An 18,154-nucleotide genomic window follows, 5' to 3' on the forward strand; every position below is an offset into this window, starting at 1 on the left:
GTCTAGTAAACTAAAACTATTACAGAAACAGACTAAAAATGTTGAATTATCAGTCTTCATGTCCTAGAAGAATAAAGGGCAATCAAATAGCCAAAACATAATTTCTTCTTGTCTTCTCTTTGTTAATTTATATTTATTATGTTTTATTTCTTAATAAAAAGCAAGAATACACATTCAGAAATTTGAGGCAGAATGAAGATCAGCAATTTGCATAATTTAATATTAAAGTATACAGAGGCCCTGATTAGCCCTACTGTGCTAGGTTTTGTACAAATATAAGTAGGCAGGTAGAGACAACCCCCAGTCTAATGAGCTTATAACCTAAGATGTTTAGAAGAAACTTGCATATAAACAGAGGTAGGCAGGTGGACACAATCCCCATGTGAGGAGCTGGGGCTCTGGAACCCAGGTCTGCTGGTTCCAGCCACACTGCTACCCAACAGCTCCAGTGAAGCATGGAACAGCAGATTATGAGCCCTACAGGTTCAAGCATACAGGATGTCCCATCTATAGAAGTCCTGAGTGGCAAAGCCTACTGTGTTCCCTGATTGGCACAAGAATGCTATTTAAGGTCTAGGATAAACACCTGGAGGCTGTCTGCACAACTATTTGGGTCCCTGGCTTGCTGCTGCAAACAGATTGTGCTGCACACTCCTGATACCTTACCTTGCTCCTGGTTTCTGACCCTAGCCCTGCTCTTGACACCTGGCCTCGCTGCTGGACCCCTGCTCTGCTCCTGGCACCTCAGTTCCTGATCCCCTGCTCCACTTCTAATGCCTCCCTTTGCCTTGGTTCCACTAACCCTACTTCGGCTGGCTCATTTGACTTCAACCCGGTGCAGCTCACTGACCTCAACTACGACCTGATCCTATGGCATGACACTGGTACGGACTGCTGCTTCTGGCCTTGACCCTCTAGACTGACCTCAGACCATGTTCTCAAGTCCCCTCCAACCCAAGCCTTAGCCTCAACCCTGCACCCCAATAGCTGCGGTCCTGACACCCAAGTCTAATAAGCTTACAATCTAAGAAATGTTTAGAAATATACACACAAATATACATAGTATGTATACAGTACAACTGCTAGGTTTTTTCCTAAAGTATGATTTTATACAAGAAATAAGTGATATAAATATTATAAATTGATAGATTTTGATACTGTTATGTTAATCGTAATCCTTTCTAAAATGGCTGACCAAATGACTTGGACATTGCGAGGAAATTATGGATTAAGAAGCCTGTCTATATGCACTTATATTTTTAAATGTTGGTTTGTGTGTTTTCTCTGTACTACTTCCAAAGGAGCAATACATTTTTTCACTTCTCTGCTCCTCATACATTATACAGTATTTAATAGAAACATTTCAGCAACCATTCCATAGACTTTAAAAAACAGAAAAATGGAAATAGTTCATCAAAACAAAATTCTTAAAACATAACTGTTGCCTTACACAACAGAAACAGCATTTCATATTACCCTTATCAGATCCCAGGGGTGTAGTCCTTTCAGGTCTTGCCTTCTTGACTTCTTTGCTTTCTTTGGCATAAAAAACTGAGGGTGCTTTTCCATCTGCTGGTTTGGGACTTTTTTGTGATTTTGCTGAATGTTTGCATGAAGGTTGACTTGCACTGTGTTTCTCTGACTAAATGAAACATTAAACAGAGAACATTCAAATGATTAACAATCTCTTTTATATTAACTGTTAACTATGCCCACATAATTTGTTTGCAACTGTGAACATTCAGCATTAACAACAATGCAGTTCAGCATCCTTCACACATATCTGCTTTATTGCTTTAGTTTCTTAGAAGGCCTTTTGACTTTGCAAAGGCTGGAAAAGAAAAACAGCCCTTCCACTTGCATTCCTGCACTGCTGCTGTTACAGGGCTGAACAAGGAGCAACAGCTGGACTTGGGAGATTAAATGGATTTTATACTATTAAAAATTACTAAATGGCTTTTATCAATTTTTACTGCACTATAAAAGATATTTCTATTAGCCTATAAAGCCTCTTTCCATGACCAGACCATGACTATAATTTACAATGGCAAAAAACTAATCCAAATCATGATTATTGCTGTTATAATGTAGATTTTCATACTGTTATAGTTGCAATTTTAGATGCACGTGTCTAAAAATTATGACTATGCTTTTTTCAAAGAAGCTGCTACGTTTCTGTGTGTGGGTCAGCTCACTGAGGATGCTCATTAGATTTCCACTGTAGGCAGGGACAGAATATTGAGAAGTTGTACTTACATATGTATAGACCAGGGATTGGCAACCTTTGGCATGCGGCCCATCAGGGAAATCCGCTGGCGGGCCAGGACCGTTTACCTGCAGATTCGGCCGATCGCAGTTCCCGCTGGCTGCGGTTCGCTGTTCCAGGCCTATGGGGGCTGCGGGAAGCGGCGTGGGCCGAGGGATGTGCTGGCCACCGCTTCCCGCAGCCCTCATTGGCCTGGAACGGTGAACTGCGGCCAGTGGGAGCTGCAATCGGCCGAACCTGTGGACGCTGCAGGTAAACAAACCGTCCCAGCCCGCCAGTGGATTTCCCTGACGGCTGCATGCCAAAGGTTGCCGATCCCTGGTATAGACAATAAATGTATCTTTATGAGACTTCTAATACAGCAGTCCTTATGTAGTGATAGTATGAAGGTACCAGGAAAGACTAACCAGACTTGCAATTAAAGCTGGTTGAAAAATTTGACAGAACAATTTTCTGTCAAAGAAAACATTTTGTGAGAATGCATAGGTTTTTAATGAGTTTTTCAACAGGGAAAAAGTGAAAACAATTTAGATTTTCTCAGTTTCATGAGGTCACAATGTTTCATTTGATAAGGTGAAAATGTTTTGTTTTAACTATCATTTTGATTCATTGCATTTAGACTTTTATATTAAATATAAGTATGCACATTGTTTTTAATATAAAAGTCTAAATTAAATGAGTCAAAATGAAAAGATGAAACATTTTGGTATTGCAGTAACATGTTTTTATCTAAATGAAATGATTCAACATTATCAAAATGAAATGTTTCAAAAGTTCCAAACAAACATTTTTGGGGGGTTTCATTTCATAGGAAACTTCAAAGTTTAGCTTTTGCTTTTTGTTCCAATTTGGAACAAAAAATACTTTAAAAAATTTTGGCATTTCCCACAGAATGGAAATTCCAGTTCCCAACCAGCTCTACTTGCAACCCCTTTGGTTTTGCCACTTTAAACAGACAGCCCATCAGCTTATCCTGGGTTAGCTTTGCTAAAGCAAACACTAGTAAAAAAACAAACAAAATAGCACATTTATTAACAAGAGTTAAGGTGTGGAACTACTCTGCAAAGCTACTGTGAAAATGGTCTTGAAGGTTCCATGTTAAAAATCACCCAATGACTTCCATAGCAAAAATCACACAAGCCGTAGTAGTAATAGGAGACTTTAATGCAGCATAACACAAAATGTCCAGTAAGTTCTTGAAATGTACTAGGGACAACCTTTTGTTTCAGAAGGGAGGAAGTAACAAAGGGGGACAGGAATTTTAAACATCATTCTGACTAACAGGGAGGAACTAGTTGCAAATCTGAAGGCAATTTGGGTGAAAGTGAGCAGGAAATGATAGATTCATGATTCTAAGGAAAGGAAGGAGTGAGAACAGTGGAATAAGTACAATGGACTTCAAAAAAGCAGACAAACTCAGAAAATTTTAGGTAAAGCCCCATTGGAAGAAAATCTAAGGGGAAAAGGAGTTCAAGAGAGCTAGCAGTTTCTCAGAGTGACAGTATTGAAGGAGCAACAGTACACTATCCCGATGTGAAGGAAAGACAGAAAGAAAAGGAAGAGGCCAATATAGCTCCATCAGGAGCCCTTTAATGGCCTGAAAATCAAAAAGGAATCCTACCAAAAGTGCAAACATGGACAAATGTCAAAATGAGTTCAAAAGAATAGCACCAGTATATAGAGGCAAAATCAGAAAGGCTAAGGCACAAAATGAGTTATACCTAGCAAGAGACATAAGGCAATAACAAGAGGTTATATAAATACATTAGGTACAAGAGAAAGAAAAAAGAAAGTGTAGGTCCTCTTCTTATTGGGGAAAGAGAGCTAATAAGGAATGACCTCAAGAAGGCTCAGGTGTTTAGTGACTATTTTGCTTCAGTCTTCATTAAAAAGGTGAATTGTGAACAGATATTAACAAGGGGGAAGGAACACATGCCAAAATAGGGAAAGAATATGTGAAGAATATTTAGATGTTAGATGTATTCCAGTCAACAGGGCTTGACAAAATTCACCTTAGAGTACTGAAGGAACTAGCTGAAGCAATCTCAGAACTGTTAGCAATTATCTTTGAGAACTCATGGAGGGCAAGTGAGGTCCCAGAGAACTGAAGAAGGGCAAACATAGTACCTATCTTTAAAAGGGGAACAAAGAGGACCCAAGGAATTATAGACCAGCCAGCCTAACTTTGATATCTGGAAAGTTACCAGAACAAATTATTAAACAATCAAGTTGTAAGCACCTAAATGATAATAGGATGATCAGTAATAGCCAACATGGATTTGTCAAGAACAAATTGTGCCAAACCAACTCATTTTCTTCGTTGACAGGGTTATTGGCCTAGCGGATAGGACAGAAGCGGTAGACATGGTACGACAATGTCTGTAAGTCTTTTAACACAGTCCCTTAAGACATACTCATAAGCAAACTAGAGAAATGTGGCCTAGATGAACCCTATAAGGTAGGTGCAAAACTGGTTGAAAGACCAAACTCAAAGAATAATTGTCAATGGGTTTGCTATCAAACTGCGGGAATGTATCTAATAGGGTCCTTCAGGGGTCTCTCCTTGGTCTGATACTATTCAGTATTTTCATTAATGCCTTGGATAATGGAGTGGAGGGTATACTTATAAAATCTGCAGATGACACCAAGCTGGGAGGGACTGCAAGCACTTTGGAGGACAGGAATAGAATTCAAAACGACCTTGACAAATTAGAGAATTGGTCTAAAATCAACAGGATGAAATTCAATAAAGACAAGTGCAAAGAAAAAAATCAAAATGAACAAACTACAAAATGGGGAATAACTTGATAAGCAGTAGTCCTGCTGAAAAGGATCTGAGGGTTATAGTGGATCACAAATTGAATACGAGTCAACAATGTGATGCAGTTGAGAAAAAAACTAATATTCTGGGGTGTATCAATCCGAATGGTGTATGTACGACAAAGGAGGCAATGATGATCAGTGTTCCATGTCCATTGAAGGTAGGACAAGAAGTAATTGGCTTCATCTGCAGCAAGGGAGATTTTGGTTAGTGTGAAGGGGAACACTCACCACCAATGCCGCCTAATGATCAGGAGGGGATGTGGCAGGTTGATTTCTTCCCCAGCATTCACCTTTCTTATTACTGCTCTACCCTGCAGTGATCTGTCCTTTTAGTGATTTAATTCTCCAGCCAGGTCACATTTTCTAGTCCACCCCTTTCAGGGTATATATAGAGAGTCCCATAACAGGGAGGTCACCAGGATTAAGCAAGGGATTCAGGGCTTCCCCTTTGGGTTGGGGTCTTGCATCTTTAGGGTCTTCCCCCAACTAGGTTCCCCACCAAGAAATGGATTTCCTTAGCTGTCCCTCTTTAGGGCTTGGTAAGGGAGCCCAGGCCCACCCTTTCCATTGGGTACTAATCCAGAGCCCAATGTTAGGCAGCTAAGTCCTGCACCTTCAGGTGCTATACGGCTACCTCCTTGGATCACTTCCTACCAGTCCCCTCTTCCCACAGGGTAAAGTAAAGAATTAAACACAAAAATAAAGTCTCTAACCTTCAAAGAGTTACAGGTCCTTTCTTTGTAGGCTTGTTCACATCACTATAGCCAGGTCTCAAGCAGCTAGAGCTCCTGTGGAGCTCCTTCCCAAGAGCTCAGAGTGTAAGTCAGCTCACCTCCACTATCTGCCTGCTACTGAGCTACTCTGCTCCCCTTTCTAAGCTCCTCCTCCAGCCTGTGCAGGTTTTGCAGGTGCAGTAGGGCAGGGCCTCCTGGGCCCAGAGGAGCACCATAACCCTTTGCTCTCCAGTCTGGTGTTTGTATACCCCACCACAGTTAGGTATTAGGAAAAACTTTCCAACTATAAAGGTAGTTAAACTCTGGAATAGGCTTCCAAGGGAAGCTGTGGAATCTACATCATTGGAGATTTTTAAGAACAGATTAAACTAAAACTGTCAGAGAAGGTCTAGCTATACTTGATCCTGCCTCAGCACAGAGGGCTGGATAGACGACCTCCAAGGGTCCCTTCCAGCCCTACATTTCTATGATTTAAATTCACTTTGTTTGCAAGCAGAAATATGGTTATTGTAATTGCTAGCTCTGAAAACTCAAACTGGGGTTTCATAGGCTGCGGGGGAGGGGGGGTTCTTCTTTAAATAGTGCTTTCAGTAGGATGTAACCAATGGTAACCAATATAATGCCATAATCGGGCCTGCAATTGGAGTTTAGGTCAAAATTTTCAAACTTTGGTGCCCAAATCCAAAAACGTGGCCTGATTTTCATAGATGTTCCCAGTGATTGGTACTTGGAGGTTTTTTCACTACCAAAAATGGTGTGTTTTAACTTGAGTTAGATATCTTGCTGCACAATTCCTGTCATAACATATTGTAGTTTTTACCTCTATGGACCTAGTCGAGGTAAACTCCAGGTGAGGGATACAAGGTTGACCTTGATTAGCGATACTGAAATAAAAACTACCTGTGCCTTGACTCTATTAGGATTTTACAGCAAGATAACTAATTCAAGGTAACTATCTAACTATAAAAATACACCTTTCTTGGCAGTGAAGGCAGACTGAAAATCCAGCCACTTTAGTTGGGTGCCTAAACATGGATTTAGATGCCTAATTTTAAGGACTCAAGTTTGAAAATTTTGGCCTCAGTTAATGATTTGGTTGATGATTTGGGAGCCAGAACAGAACCTCTTACTTTCCTGTTGCTATATTGACTTTACGATGACCATGTTTCCTCTTTCAAGTGGCATTCACATATGTATGTATCAATTTATGGTGAGCTGTGATTTTTTTTTAAAGAAATCTTTTTAAATTACAACATTTAAAACATAAAAGTATACATTTTCTTCTCATCTGATTTCTTAAGTTAGGGATTTCACTATAGAGTAAGAAACACCTCTATACTTTATACCTTTAACATAACCGATATACTGTTGCTTTAATTACATATGAAAAATGTTACACTAAAATTACATTTGTAGATTATTTTAAAGCAAATTTGAGAAGAATATATGATTTGTTAAAAATACATATTAGAGAACAGATCCAGAAAAAGTGAAGTATTGTATATGTATTAGTGATAATGGACTGTACAGCATCTGGAGGTACTCATTCAAACCAGCTTCAAAAGATAGTAAAATATATTAAGCATTCTGTAGAAATGTGTTATATTGCTCTAGAGGTTGCACTTTAGATCTCTGATGTAACTACAACATCCTGCCAGCTACTTTAATTTGTTCCCTATCCTTTCTTATGCTTGTATCAACATCATTTTTATCTTTTTGGGGGGGAGCAGGGAATGCTTAGTTGGTAAGTTAACTAGGAACTTGTTTATAGAAAACTACTGTGACCAAGAGTGACACCTTAAAAAGTTCTCTTCAGTTTGGTGGTTCAAATATTCTCTATTATTGCATCAGGAATTTTCATCTCACTAGATCAGCTTCCAACAGAAACTTATCATTGCAAAAGGGGTGTGTGTGTGGGGGGGGGGGGTTGCATCTATATTTCAAAGTTGCATCACTTCAGCCCATAGAGTAGTGCAACAAGTATCTTTCTCAAACATAATATAAAAGAGAAATGTCAATAGAGGATGTTGGCTACTGCTGCTACTATGAATCCAAATACTATCCAAATGCAGATTTTATAATATCTACCCAATCTAAATTATAAATACATAGTTCTTTTACTGCTAGAATCATCAGTGCTGCTGTTACATTGACCATTGTTACTGTATAGATCAGCATCACTTAAGAGGTTGTCTAACAAATAATACTTGTGAAATGACAACCATCAGTCATTTCAAGTCACTGGAACTACTCACATTAGTAAGTGCTGCAAGATGGGGCAACAAACATGTCATCTAAAGATAGTGTCGACTAACGACGTTGTGCAGGGTACATTTGCTCATTTAATTTCAGACCAAATAATGTACAGATTATTATATTCGGCTAATGGATAATTGGGCTAGGGCAACGTGCATGGAGAACTGAAAAGAAATTGAAAGTCAAATATTTTATTTTAGAATATATTTTTAATTTTTATAGTCTAAATTCCTAAGGATACATTTACTTTTAACTTTGTTACAGGTAAGATGTCAAAAATCACATAAGTGGTCAAGTTCAGCTCTGCTGTAAACAGGCAAGCTTCCACTGAACTCCTTCAACAAATAGACCTGTCCCTGTACTGATGTCAGGGAGCCAACTCACAATAGTAAGCACTGTGCCCAGTAGTAAGTGACTGCAGAACAGGACACTTATAGGAGATTTATATACAGTACATGTGCCTTTTAGGTTTAACCTATATTGCCATAACAATCCATAAAAATAGTTAGAATACAGAATCTTTCACTTCTTGCTTACACTCTCAGTCCATACTGGATTGGAAATGACTGCATGTTGTTAATATCTGATGTCTGTTCCGTGGCCTATCTGAAATTAGCAAGTAGTCTCAGTATAGTTCCTAGTGAAGTATCATAGTTGATGCCAATTGTCACCCTAGCTAGCAACCATAATCCAAGACATAAATCAGCATGGGATTTGAACTACTTTCTCATTTCTAGATGTAGTTTCTCAGTTGGGTAGAATTATACTAGTAGAGGCAAAAAGAACAGGAGTACTTGTGGCACCTTAGAGACTAACAAATTTATTAGAGCATACGCTTTCGTGGGCTACAACCCACTTCTTCGGATGCACTAGTAGAGGCAGTATATGGAAGATTTCATTGTAATTATCCACACTGTGCTTATTTTATACATAGAGGACTTCAGTTTCCATTGCTTTAAATAAGAACATAAGAATGGCCATACTGGGTCAGATTAAGGGTCCATCTAGCCCAGTGTTCTGCCTTCTGACAGTGGCTGGTCCCAAATGCTTCAGAGAGAGTGAACAGAACAGGGCAATTTATCAAGTGACCCATCCCCAGTCATTCAGCTTTTGCTCTGGCACCTTTTAGGTGTTCTTAATTCACTTAAAAATAAACCCCATTTAACCTATCCATATTCAGAAGTTACAATTACAGAAAAGGAAAGAAAGTGCTAAACATGCAACATTCTATTACAAATACTATACTTATTAATTAATAACACTTATTTCAAGAAACCTAGTTACATTTCAGCATTATTGTAATAGATTAGAATACTCAATACTAAAAAAATAGTTTCCCAAGACAGTCTTGGATGAACTATATAGCCACCTAAATAAAGAACAGTAGCAGCCTGTTCTGAAGTCAATCCATCTCCACACACAAAATGACTGAAGGTGCATGCAAAAGACATTTTGCTGTTTCATCAAAGCAGAGGAGTCTGTGTTTTCCATCATAGAACACACATCTAATCTGAACATGTATTAAAATGGAAGATTTGCTAACATTTGAACTCTGGTGTTGCTTCTTTATGATGCTGATTGATGATGGGAATGTTTCACATTTATCGTAAGATACTGCCTTGTCCCTGAAATTACTAACCTAAAATGTCAAGTAAGAAGCATGTGTCCTTCACTGAACTTTATTTATATTTTAGGCTTACTTTATTAAACTGCAGTGCCCCTGCTATGTACACAAAAAATTGCAAAAAAATTAAATCTTACCCTTACCTGAATTTTTCACAAGTTACATAATTTTTCTCTTCAGCAATTTTTGTGAATGAACTAGTTGTTTTTAATACAGAAGTCTTATATTAACAAGCTTTATTACATTTAATTTATGCATTCAGTAGTTACAATCTTACTAAATCTTTCTTTCTAGCAGCTGGAATAGTGATTACAACCTTACACATTAGACATGGTTAATTCTTATTGCATGTGTAATAATACAAAATATTCCCTATAGTCCACATCTTTTTTCATTATGTTAGAAATTTTCATATTAACAAGTCAACTGTACAGCACATGAATGTTGAAAGGTTGGTTTCGATATATAACTTCAGATATTCATCCATCTGAATCAAATAAGCAATCAGGCTACACTTTAACACATTGCACTCATCTATGATACTCTATGTTGTCTGTAATCACTAACACTGTTGTAAGGTCACATTTCTGCTACTCTTTCAAGTCTTCTTCCAATTCACTATAGCTGGATGACAATAATTCTATTATTAAACTGAAAAATACCACAGGCTTATGTACATTCTATTTGTTTCCTACATTATAAAAATAGCTACAATGCCTCCCCTGGCACCATTAATTTCCTGCACTATTGATAATCAAACTGTAGTATGCCTACCCTAATTTACTATGATCTTTTTACCTTGATCCATATTTTTACAACCGTACACCTTTCACAGCAGGGCATTTCTCATTCCTTCACTATAAAGGCTCAGCCTTTATAATTGATGCTGAACCTCCTCCTTTGCACTAATTATTCAAATAAAAGATATCTTCCTACAGGAAACCCACCTTAATGATTTGGAGGCAGAAAATTTAGGAGGAGGGGCTGGGGGGAAGGGTGTTTAACAATTTCTCGTCCACTGCCAAAAGTGTAGCAATTTCATTTCATAGAAGACTCAAATTACAAATATTAGGAGTAAATAAGGATGAGGAAGGTAGATTTTTGCTGGTGAAGGCTAAGATCTCTTACACTATATATACACCTTAGTTAAAAGTCGGGGCAAGACCACCAGCCCTAATGGCCTTCTGATAGAATTCTATCGAAGTTTCAAAGATATTCTGGCGCCTAAGATGTTAAACATTTACGAAGATGCCTTAAAGAAAGGTACATTACCTCCTACTATGAGGGAAGCCCTAATTACTGTACGACGTAAACCTGCACAAATGTATTACAGTTATAGACTCATCTCTTTAATCAATACTGGTATGAAAATACTCTCAAAAATATTGGCTAAGATGTTTGAAAAAGTAATGAGTGATTTGGTTCACCCCAATCAGCTGTGTTTTATTAAAAAGACATAGTGCAGACAACACATATCTGTTGATTAATGTTATGGCATTCCATCAAGACTCCTGAAATTCCCATGCAATCATTTCACTTGATGCATAGAAAGCCTTTGACAGAGTGAACTGGACATATCTGTTTCTTACCCTGGATAAATTCTTTTGGGGAAATCCTTTATTTCATGGATCAAACTGTTATATTCCAATCCCAACTCTCATATTCTAACAAATAGCACAAAAGCCCCCCTCTTTGATATGATTCGGGGAACTAAACAGGGATGCCCCTCACCCCCGCACCATGTTCAATCTAACATTAGAACCACATGCAGAACTAATTAGGGAACCAAGGGATTCAAGGGATCAAATCAGGGTCTCCGGAGACAAAAATCATTCTATATGTAGATGACATCCTCCTATTAATTAAAAATCCAGATCAAGCTAGTCCAAATATTGTACAAACAATAGATAATTTTGGTAAATTATCTGGCTACAAGATAAATTGGGATAAGTCAGAAACAATGAAGATCTTATTGGATTTAGCTGGCAGTAGCTCTCCTATCGGGATATTTAGATGGCAACAGATGCACCTCAGATATTTGGACATCCTGTTCCCTAATTAAATTAAAAACAGTCAAGCTCCTATTAATCATTATTTAAATAGATGGCAGGTACTACCTCTCCCCCTTTGGGGAAAAAAAATAATCAAAATGAATGCCCTTCCCAGAATCCTTTTTATTCTGAATTCCCTCCCTATCCACATTCCTATTTTATTTTACCAAAATTGACACCATGTTCAGGTCCTTCTTGTGGGGTGCTGGTAACAAACCCAGAATCTCCTGACAAAGATTACAGCTCCCTGTCAAAACAGGTGATTTTAGATTTCTGAACTTTAAACTTTACCATCAGGCAATAATTCTTAGCCAAGAAGCACAGTGGCTCATTCCCTCATGCTATAGAACCCTGGATTATCTCCAGATGGAAGAAGAATTGGTTGTTCCTTTAGCCCTTTCCAATGCACTGCACTTGGATTATTACTATTGATTCCCTAAAGAACAATTACCAACTATTGTGACAGCCAGAAATACATGGCATACCAAGTCTACTAAATCTAAAAATCACCCTCTTCTACATACCAAAGCATCTAGCTGTGGTAACTTGAAACTCTAGAGCAGGCAACCCATCATCTGGCCAGATTGGATTAGGAAAGGGATTTTGACCATCAGTCAATTTATTGAAAATTATATCTTTTTCCCTTTTACAATATTAAAAGGAAGTTTCAGTCTACAGACTAAGGAGTGTCAATATGTCCAATTTAAACATGCCATCTCCCATCTGTTTGGTCCCAATACCTGCGCTACCACTACCCATTTCTCCAAATATTACTCAGATTGCCAAAACCTATGGCAACAGTACATACACACTTGGCCAAGAAATTTTCATTAAACACTGATTCCCTAAAAAAGAAATGGAAGAAGGAACTAGACAAATTATTCCATCTCTGGTAAACAATGGAAACAAATTTTAGCCAGTGCTCTGACCTGTTCCTTGGACCTCCTTTTAAAATTAATCCAACAGAAAATCATATTGGGAATGCATTGGACCCTTCTCAAACTGTTCAAATCACATGCCACTAGGTCAGATAAATGTAGGCACTATGATTCAGCAGACGCTAACTTAACCCATATGCTCTGGGAATGCTCCTATACCAATGTTTTTGGCAGACTGCAGAGTTAATTTTTTCCTATCAAATAAAATTGTGTTACAAGCTAAACAGGTCATTTTAAACCTAATGGATGTTAACTGGATGCTGAATAAATCTGAAAAACTTTGGCTCAGCAGAGCACTAATAACTTCTAAAAGACTAGTACTACAAAAATGGAAACGAAGACTGGAGCATAGACATCATCAATTTGGCCACTATGAAAAGAATTGTATACCACAACAGAAATACCCAAGAAAAACTCTCAGAGTTATGGGATGCTCACCTGGGAGTATTTGAATGACTCTATTAAATACATGGGCCTCCTCTTTTTCTTCCCCTTTTCTCTCAACCAACTTCCTTCCCTCCCTGTCTTTATCCACCTCCTCTGAATTTTGCTTCTATTTTTATCTTATTTTAATAAATTTACTATAGCTTGTTGGATTTTTATAAACAACTTTTGGTTGTTTGTCAACTGAGTAATACAAATAAATTGATTTATATTTTAACCATTCATATTATATATAATTAAATGTTTCAAGTATAGCTCAGATAAGGTAGCACATGATTAATATATTATGGGAAGTTTACGCATTATGACAAGTTTATATATAGTTTGGTTTTTTTTCTCTATATATATTTTAAAAAATTAATAAAAAGTTGATAGAAAAACAATAGGTTGTTTGCATCAAGTGTTCATATTCTATAGATTCTTCTGCTCTGGAGTTTCACATCTACCAGATATTTTCACAACCAGAAAGCATCTCTTCTCATGCTTTACTGCCACAGGTAAATCAATCCATTAATCCCTTCTCCACCCTATCCACATCCAGCTTCTTCTGTCATATTAGTTCTGAGCTCTTCATAATTCAGCATAATCTTGCTTTCCAAAAAGATAATTCCCAATTCTCTTCTGTAGCTTACAGTCACAGCAACAATCCAATGTACAAAAAAATAATTATACAAGGGCTGTCGATTAATCACAGTTAACTCATGTGATTAACTCAAAAAATTTAATCATGATTAATCGCAGTTTTAATCACACTGTTAAACAACAACAACAGAATACCAATTGAAATTTATTATAAATATTTTGGATGTTTTTCTACATTTTCAAATATATTGATTTCAATTACAACACAGAATATAAAGTGTATAGGGTTCACGTTATATTTTTATTTTTGATTACAAATATTTGCACTGTAAAATGATAAACAAAAGAAATCGTATTTTTAAATTCATCTCATACAAGTATTGTAGTGCATTCTCTTTATCGTGAAAGTGCAATTTACAAATGTTGATTTTTTTTGTTACATAACTGCACTCAAAAACAAAACAATGTATAACTTTAGAGCCTACAAGTCCACTCAGTTTAGAGAACAGATAAAGAGAAACATTTAAGTCTATTGTTTTCTTTGCCAGCACCCCCACAGTATGAAAGCTTCTGCAACCTCACTAGAGTCCCAAACCTGCTGTGACTTACATCAATAAACTCAAGGGAGTTGATCAAGACTCAGTCATGACAGGACTTGGGCTCTAATTTCTGAATGTACCACAAGAATCAAAAGTTTGTGACATCACTGCAGAGTTATTTCTTGTTATGGTAACTTGTATGCAGCACGAAGTGCCATAGACGCAATATTATCATAGGGAAATAAGTCTGGAGGATTAAAAGAGGAAAAAAATCAACTGTGCATATAATATCTGTATAAAAATCTCTTTGCAAGTATATATTAACTCACTTTAGTCATGAGAACGTTTACTTTTTATATTATAGACTTCCACGTGAAGAGAAATTGAAAAGATTAGGGCTGTCATATTTAGAGAAGAAACAAAGAAGAAAGAATATGCTAGAGATACATAAAATAATAAATGGTGCAAAGCAGGTATGTCGAGTGCTGTTGACAACCCTTCCTCATAATAGAAGAGCAATAGAATTATAAAACTGATAAAAACCAACCAACCATTGTTTTACACAACATAAGATCTACAGGTTGATTATATTGTCACAAGATGCCACTGAAGCCAAGCGTTTAGTAGAATTCAAAAGATGATAATTTATTTATATATTGTTTATAAGGATAATGAAGGCATCCAATTACATTAGACAGTGTACAAAATTTATAAGAGATAAAAAGCCAGGGAACAAGTTAGGACAAAACTTCCTCTATGGGTAGGTTATACCACAATTGTCCATCACAGAGTTTCTAGTACTTTCCTCTAAAGCATCTGGTACTGGTCACTGTCATAACCAGGATGGCAAACTAGACTAGACTATGGAAATCTTGAGGAGACTAGTGAGCCCTTGACTCCTAGGAGTCATGCTGCCTCTTGTGAGCTTTAGGAAGCTCATTGGAGGCCTCCTGAATCCACACAAGCCCTAGTAGGTTCCTCAGGGAACCCTCATTTGACTCATTCAATGGACCAAAATATAGTTGTCAAGCCCTCTAATCGCCTAGCCCCCCAAATCCCTGCTCTTTCAGCCACCTTTCATTCCATATCCCTCCTCCCCATGCAGATCTCTAAAAGTCTTCAAAAAGGACTCCTTTCCTATAAATTTGGGAGAGCTGGGGGGGGGGGGGGGGGAGGGGAGGCTGGATGACAGCAGGGAGCTTAGAAGCAGCATAACTAGAGTGCATTACCCTCATCTTGCTCACAGAAATTAACACAGGCTTTTACAGGGCACCCTGGAGAGCAACCAACCCAGCATTCCTTCTGAGTAATGTTTTTTGTCTGTGTCAGTGAAATGACTTGGACAAATAAGAAAACAGTGCCAGAATATTTCTATTTTATAGTAGTATCAACAGAGCTTCAATGTATTTCCTGCCTTTTGAATGTATTAACCATGTAATCATTGTGTTCTCTTAACATAATTTTAACTGAATTATTAATCATTATAAAGCAGCCAAAGAGACATAGGTGCTTTACAGACAAAAAATAAGATGGGTCTCCTTCTCAAATTATTATTTGTATTGCAACAAAACTAATTAGTATCCGGTCCTATTGTGCCTACTGGAGCACAATAGGACCGGACACTAATTAGTTTTGTTGCAATACAAATAATAAGTCCACTGATGAGCAGATACTCACACAAGTAGTCCCTGTTTATCAGTAGGAGTGAGACTGTGGTTACAATCTAGCTCCTAGTTAGAAATGGTCACTGCTCCTAAGTGCTCACAATCTAAACAGACAATTGACAGTGCTATGGATAAAGGAAGCAATACATTTTTGGTTCATTTGGGGTTTTTTTTAACCCTATTTCATAGCATGAAGACTCTCCTCATAAAATATCTCATTTCTCTAAATTTAAATAATGAAACTACTGAATTTTCCACTAGGATTTACAAAAACAAGTAAAGCCAAGATGGGGAGGGCAGCCAAAATAGGGATTTAGTAACAATTTTCTTCAATTGGATTAGAATGAAAAATTTAAAAAAAGATTGCCCAGTTTTAAAATGTATCAATATGTTTTTCATATTTTCATTTTATCAACTTGATGTGGCAAAAGCCTAAAATTAAGACCATTTGAGTTGAAATATAAATTAAAGCAGATTTCCCATTCTCCATTATGTAATGAGTTATTTTTATCAAACTGTTAACATTAAAATATTTTACTACTTCTACAGTGTTGATTGTACAAAACAACACTAAAATATATTGCAGCAAAAGTATAAAAATTATTAATTTTATTTTTTCACTTACTCTTGCCTTTTTCTTTCTGGGCCTTTTTGGAGACTCACCATATCTGCTAAAAATAAAATACAGTTACCCTAATATGAGTATTTGTCAATTTTAAACTAAAAAAAATTACTATCCATGATAATCTATTTCTTGCTATTTTAAACCTATTCTAAATGAATGCACTACTTATGACAGCCCTAAAGACAGAACTCCTCCGTTTATTGAATAGATACAACACAGGCAGTGTATAACACATTGTAAAAGACCACACAGTAGGTGGTGTTATTAGTTATTAGCAATCCTGATAAAGACAACTTTCAGTTATTAGCAACGTTTTTCCAAGAACCAATCATGTCCCATTGACTTTAGTATTAACAGAATTCATATATGAGCAACTCTCATGCCACTTATCAACAACTTTATTAGAAGAGGTTCCACTTGTAATGAATCTGCTGGCTCCAAATGCGAGACAGTACGTGACTGTTTGTGTGTCTCCCGGACCTACAGTTAGGGTGACCAGATAGCAACTGTGAAAAAATGGGACAGGGTGAGGGGTAATAGGCGCCTATATAAGAAAAAGTCCCAAAAGACGGGACTGTCCCTTTAAAAACGGGACATCTGGTCACCCCTACCTACAGTGCACACACATTACTGCTGTACATGCTTTAGCCAACATTCATAACACACTTCACAGTGCTGCACAGTTGTGCACTTCGGCTTTGTGTCACGACTTCAAACATGTGGACCTTTCTCGCCAGTAAAGCTCAGGTTCTAGAGGCCCTACGAGAGTCCAGGCGAAGCTAGTGTGAGTAGCTGAGAAGTGTGGTGTCTTTAAAATTTGTTGTTTCATAGATTCTAAAGAACGGTGATGACACTGGACAAATTGTGGTCTTAAAACTGTGTGACATTTTACTGTGTGTGACACACCTGAAGCGTTGACTGTAAGTATACCAACATTTCTTTTTTAATTTACCTGTGCCTGTCACATAAACAGTTGGGATGGAGGGAGGATACAGTCTGACTGTTTTACTTCATTTACTTAACTTACCATTTTACTTCAGAAGCTACACAGAGAAACATTATAATATTAAAGGAAACAATTTTGTATGTGTGGCTTTTTCATGTTTCCTGTTTATTTTTAACGTTGTATCGAACAATAATACAATACAAAAATACGACTATAGTACATCATTGTTCCATACCAGTACACGTATACATCCATTTGAAAATGGAGGCCTTTCGCTTATTGGCAACTTTCAGATAATGGCAACTTTTTGCTGGGAACCAAGAACTTGTTTACAACATAGTTTGTAATGTACTGAAATGGGATAGCTTTTATGTGTACCACTGAACTCTCTTAGCTGGACTTTCAGACCTACTCACATGTTTGTGATCATGTCTTCCATTAGTGGTTAGCATACAAAGGACATGAACCTGAATACTAATGCAACAGAAGATGTCTTATTTAGACCCTGATCCTGCAAACAGATGTATCAGTGCTGACTCTTAGTCTCACACAGAATCCCTTTGGTTAATATTTTCTGACTTTATTAGGACTCAGTGCAGGCCTGAGGGTCTGCATCAGTTCATCTGTTTGCAAAATCAAGGTCTCATTTTGTAAGTTATAGG

General features: G+C 37.3%; 1 protein-coding gene across 1 annotated transcript in view; it reads right to left on the bottom strand.

The window, feature by feature from the left end:
- DCDC2C (doublecortin domain containing 2C) overlaps positions 1-18,154 on the bottom strand; it is a 108,921-nt gene that overhangs the window by 51,760 nt on the left and 39,007 nt on the right. The window contains exons 6-7 of the mRNA XM_065402188.1: positions 16,547-16,592; positions 1,477-1,642 (exon numbers count right to left, since the gene is read on the bottom strand). Of these exons, the coding sequence (XP_065258260.1) occupies positions 1,477-1,642; positions 16,547-16,592 (212 nt within the window). The remainder of the gene's footprint in view (positions 1-1,476; positions 1,643-16,546; positions 16,593-18,154) is intronic.

This window comes from Emys orbicularis, chromosome 3 (assembly GCF_028017835.1).
Source record: "Emys orbicularis isolate rEmyOrb1 chromosome 3, rEmyOrb1.hap1, whole genome shotgun sequence".
NCBI classification, from domain to species: domain Eukaryota; kingdom Metazoa; phylum Chordata; order Testudines; family Emydidae; genus Emys; species Emys orbicularis.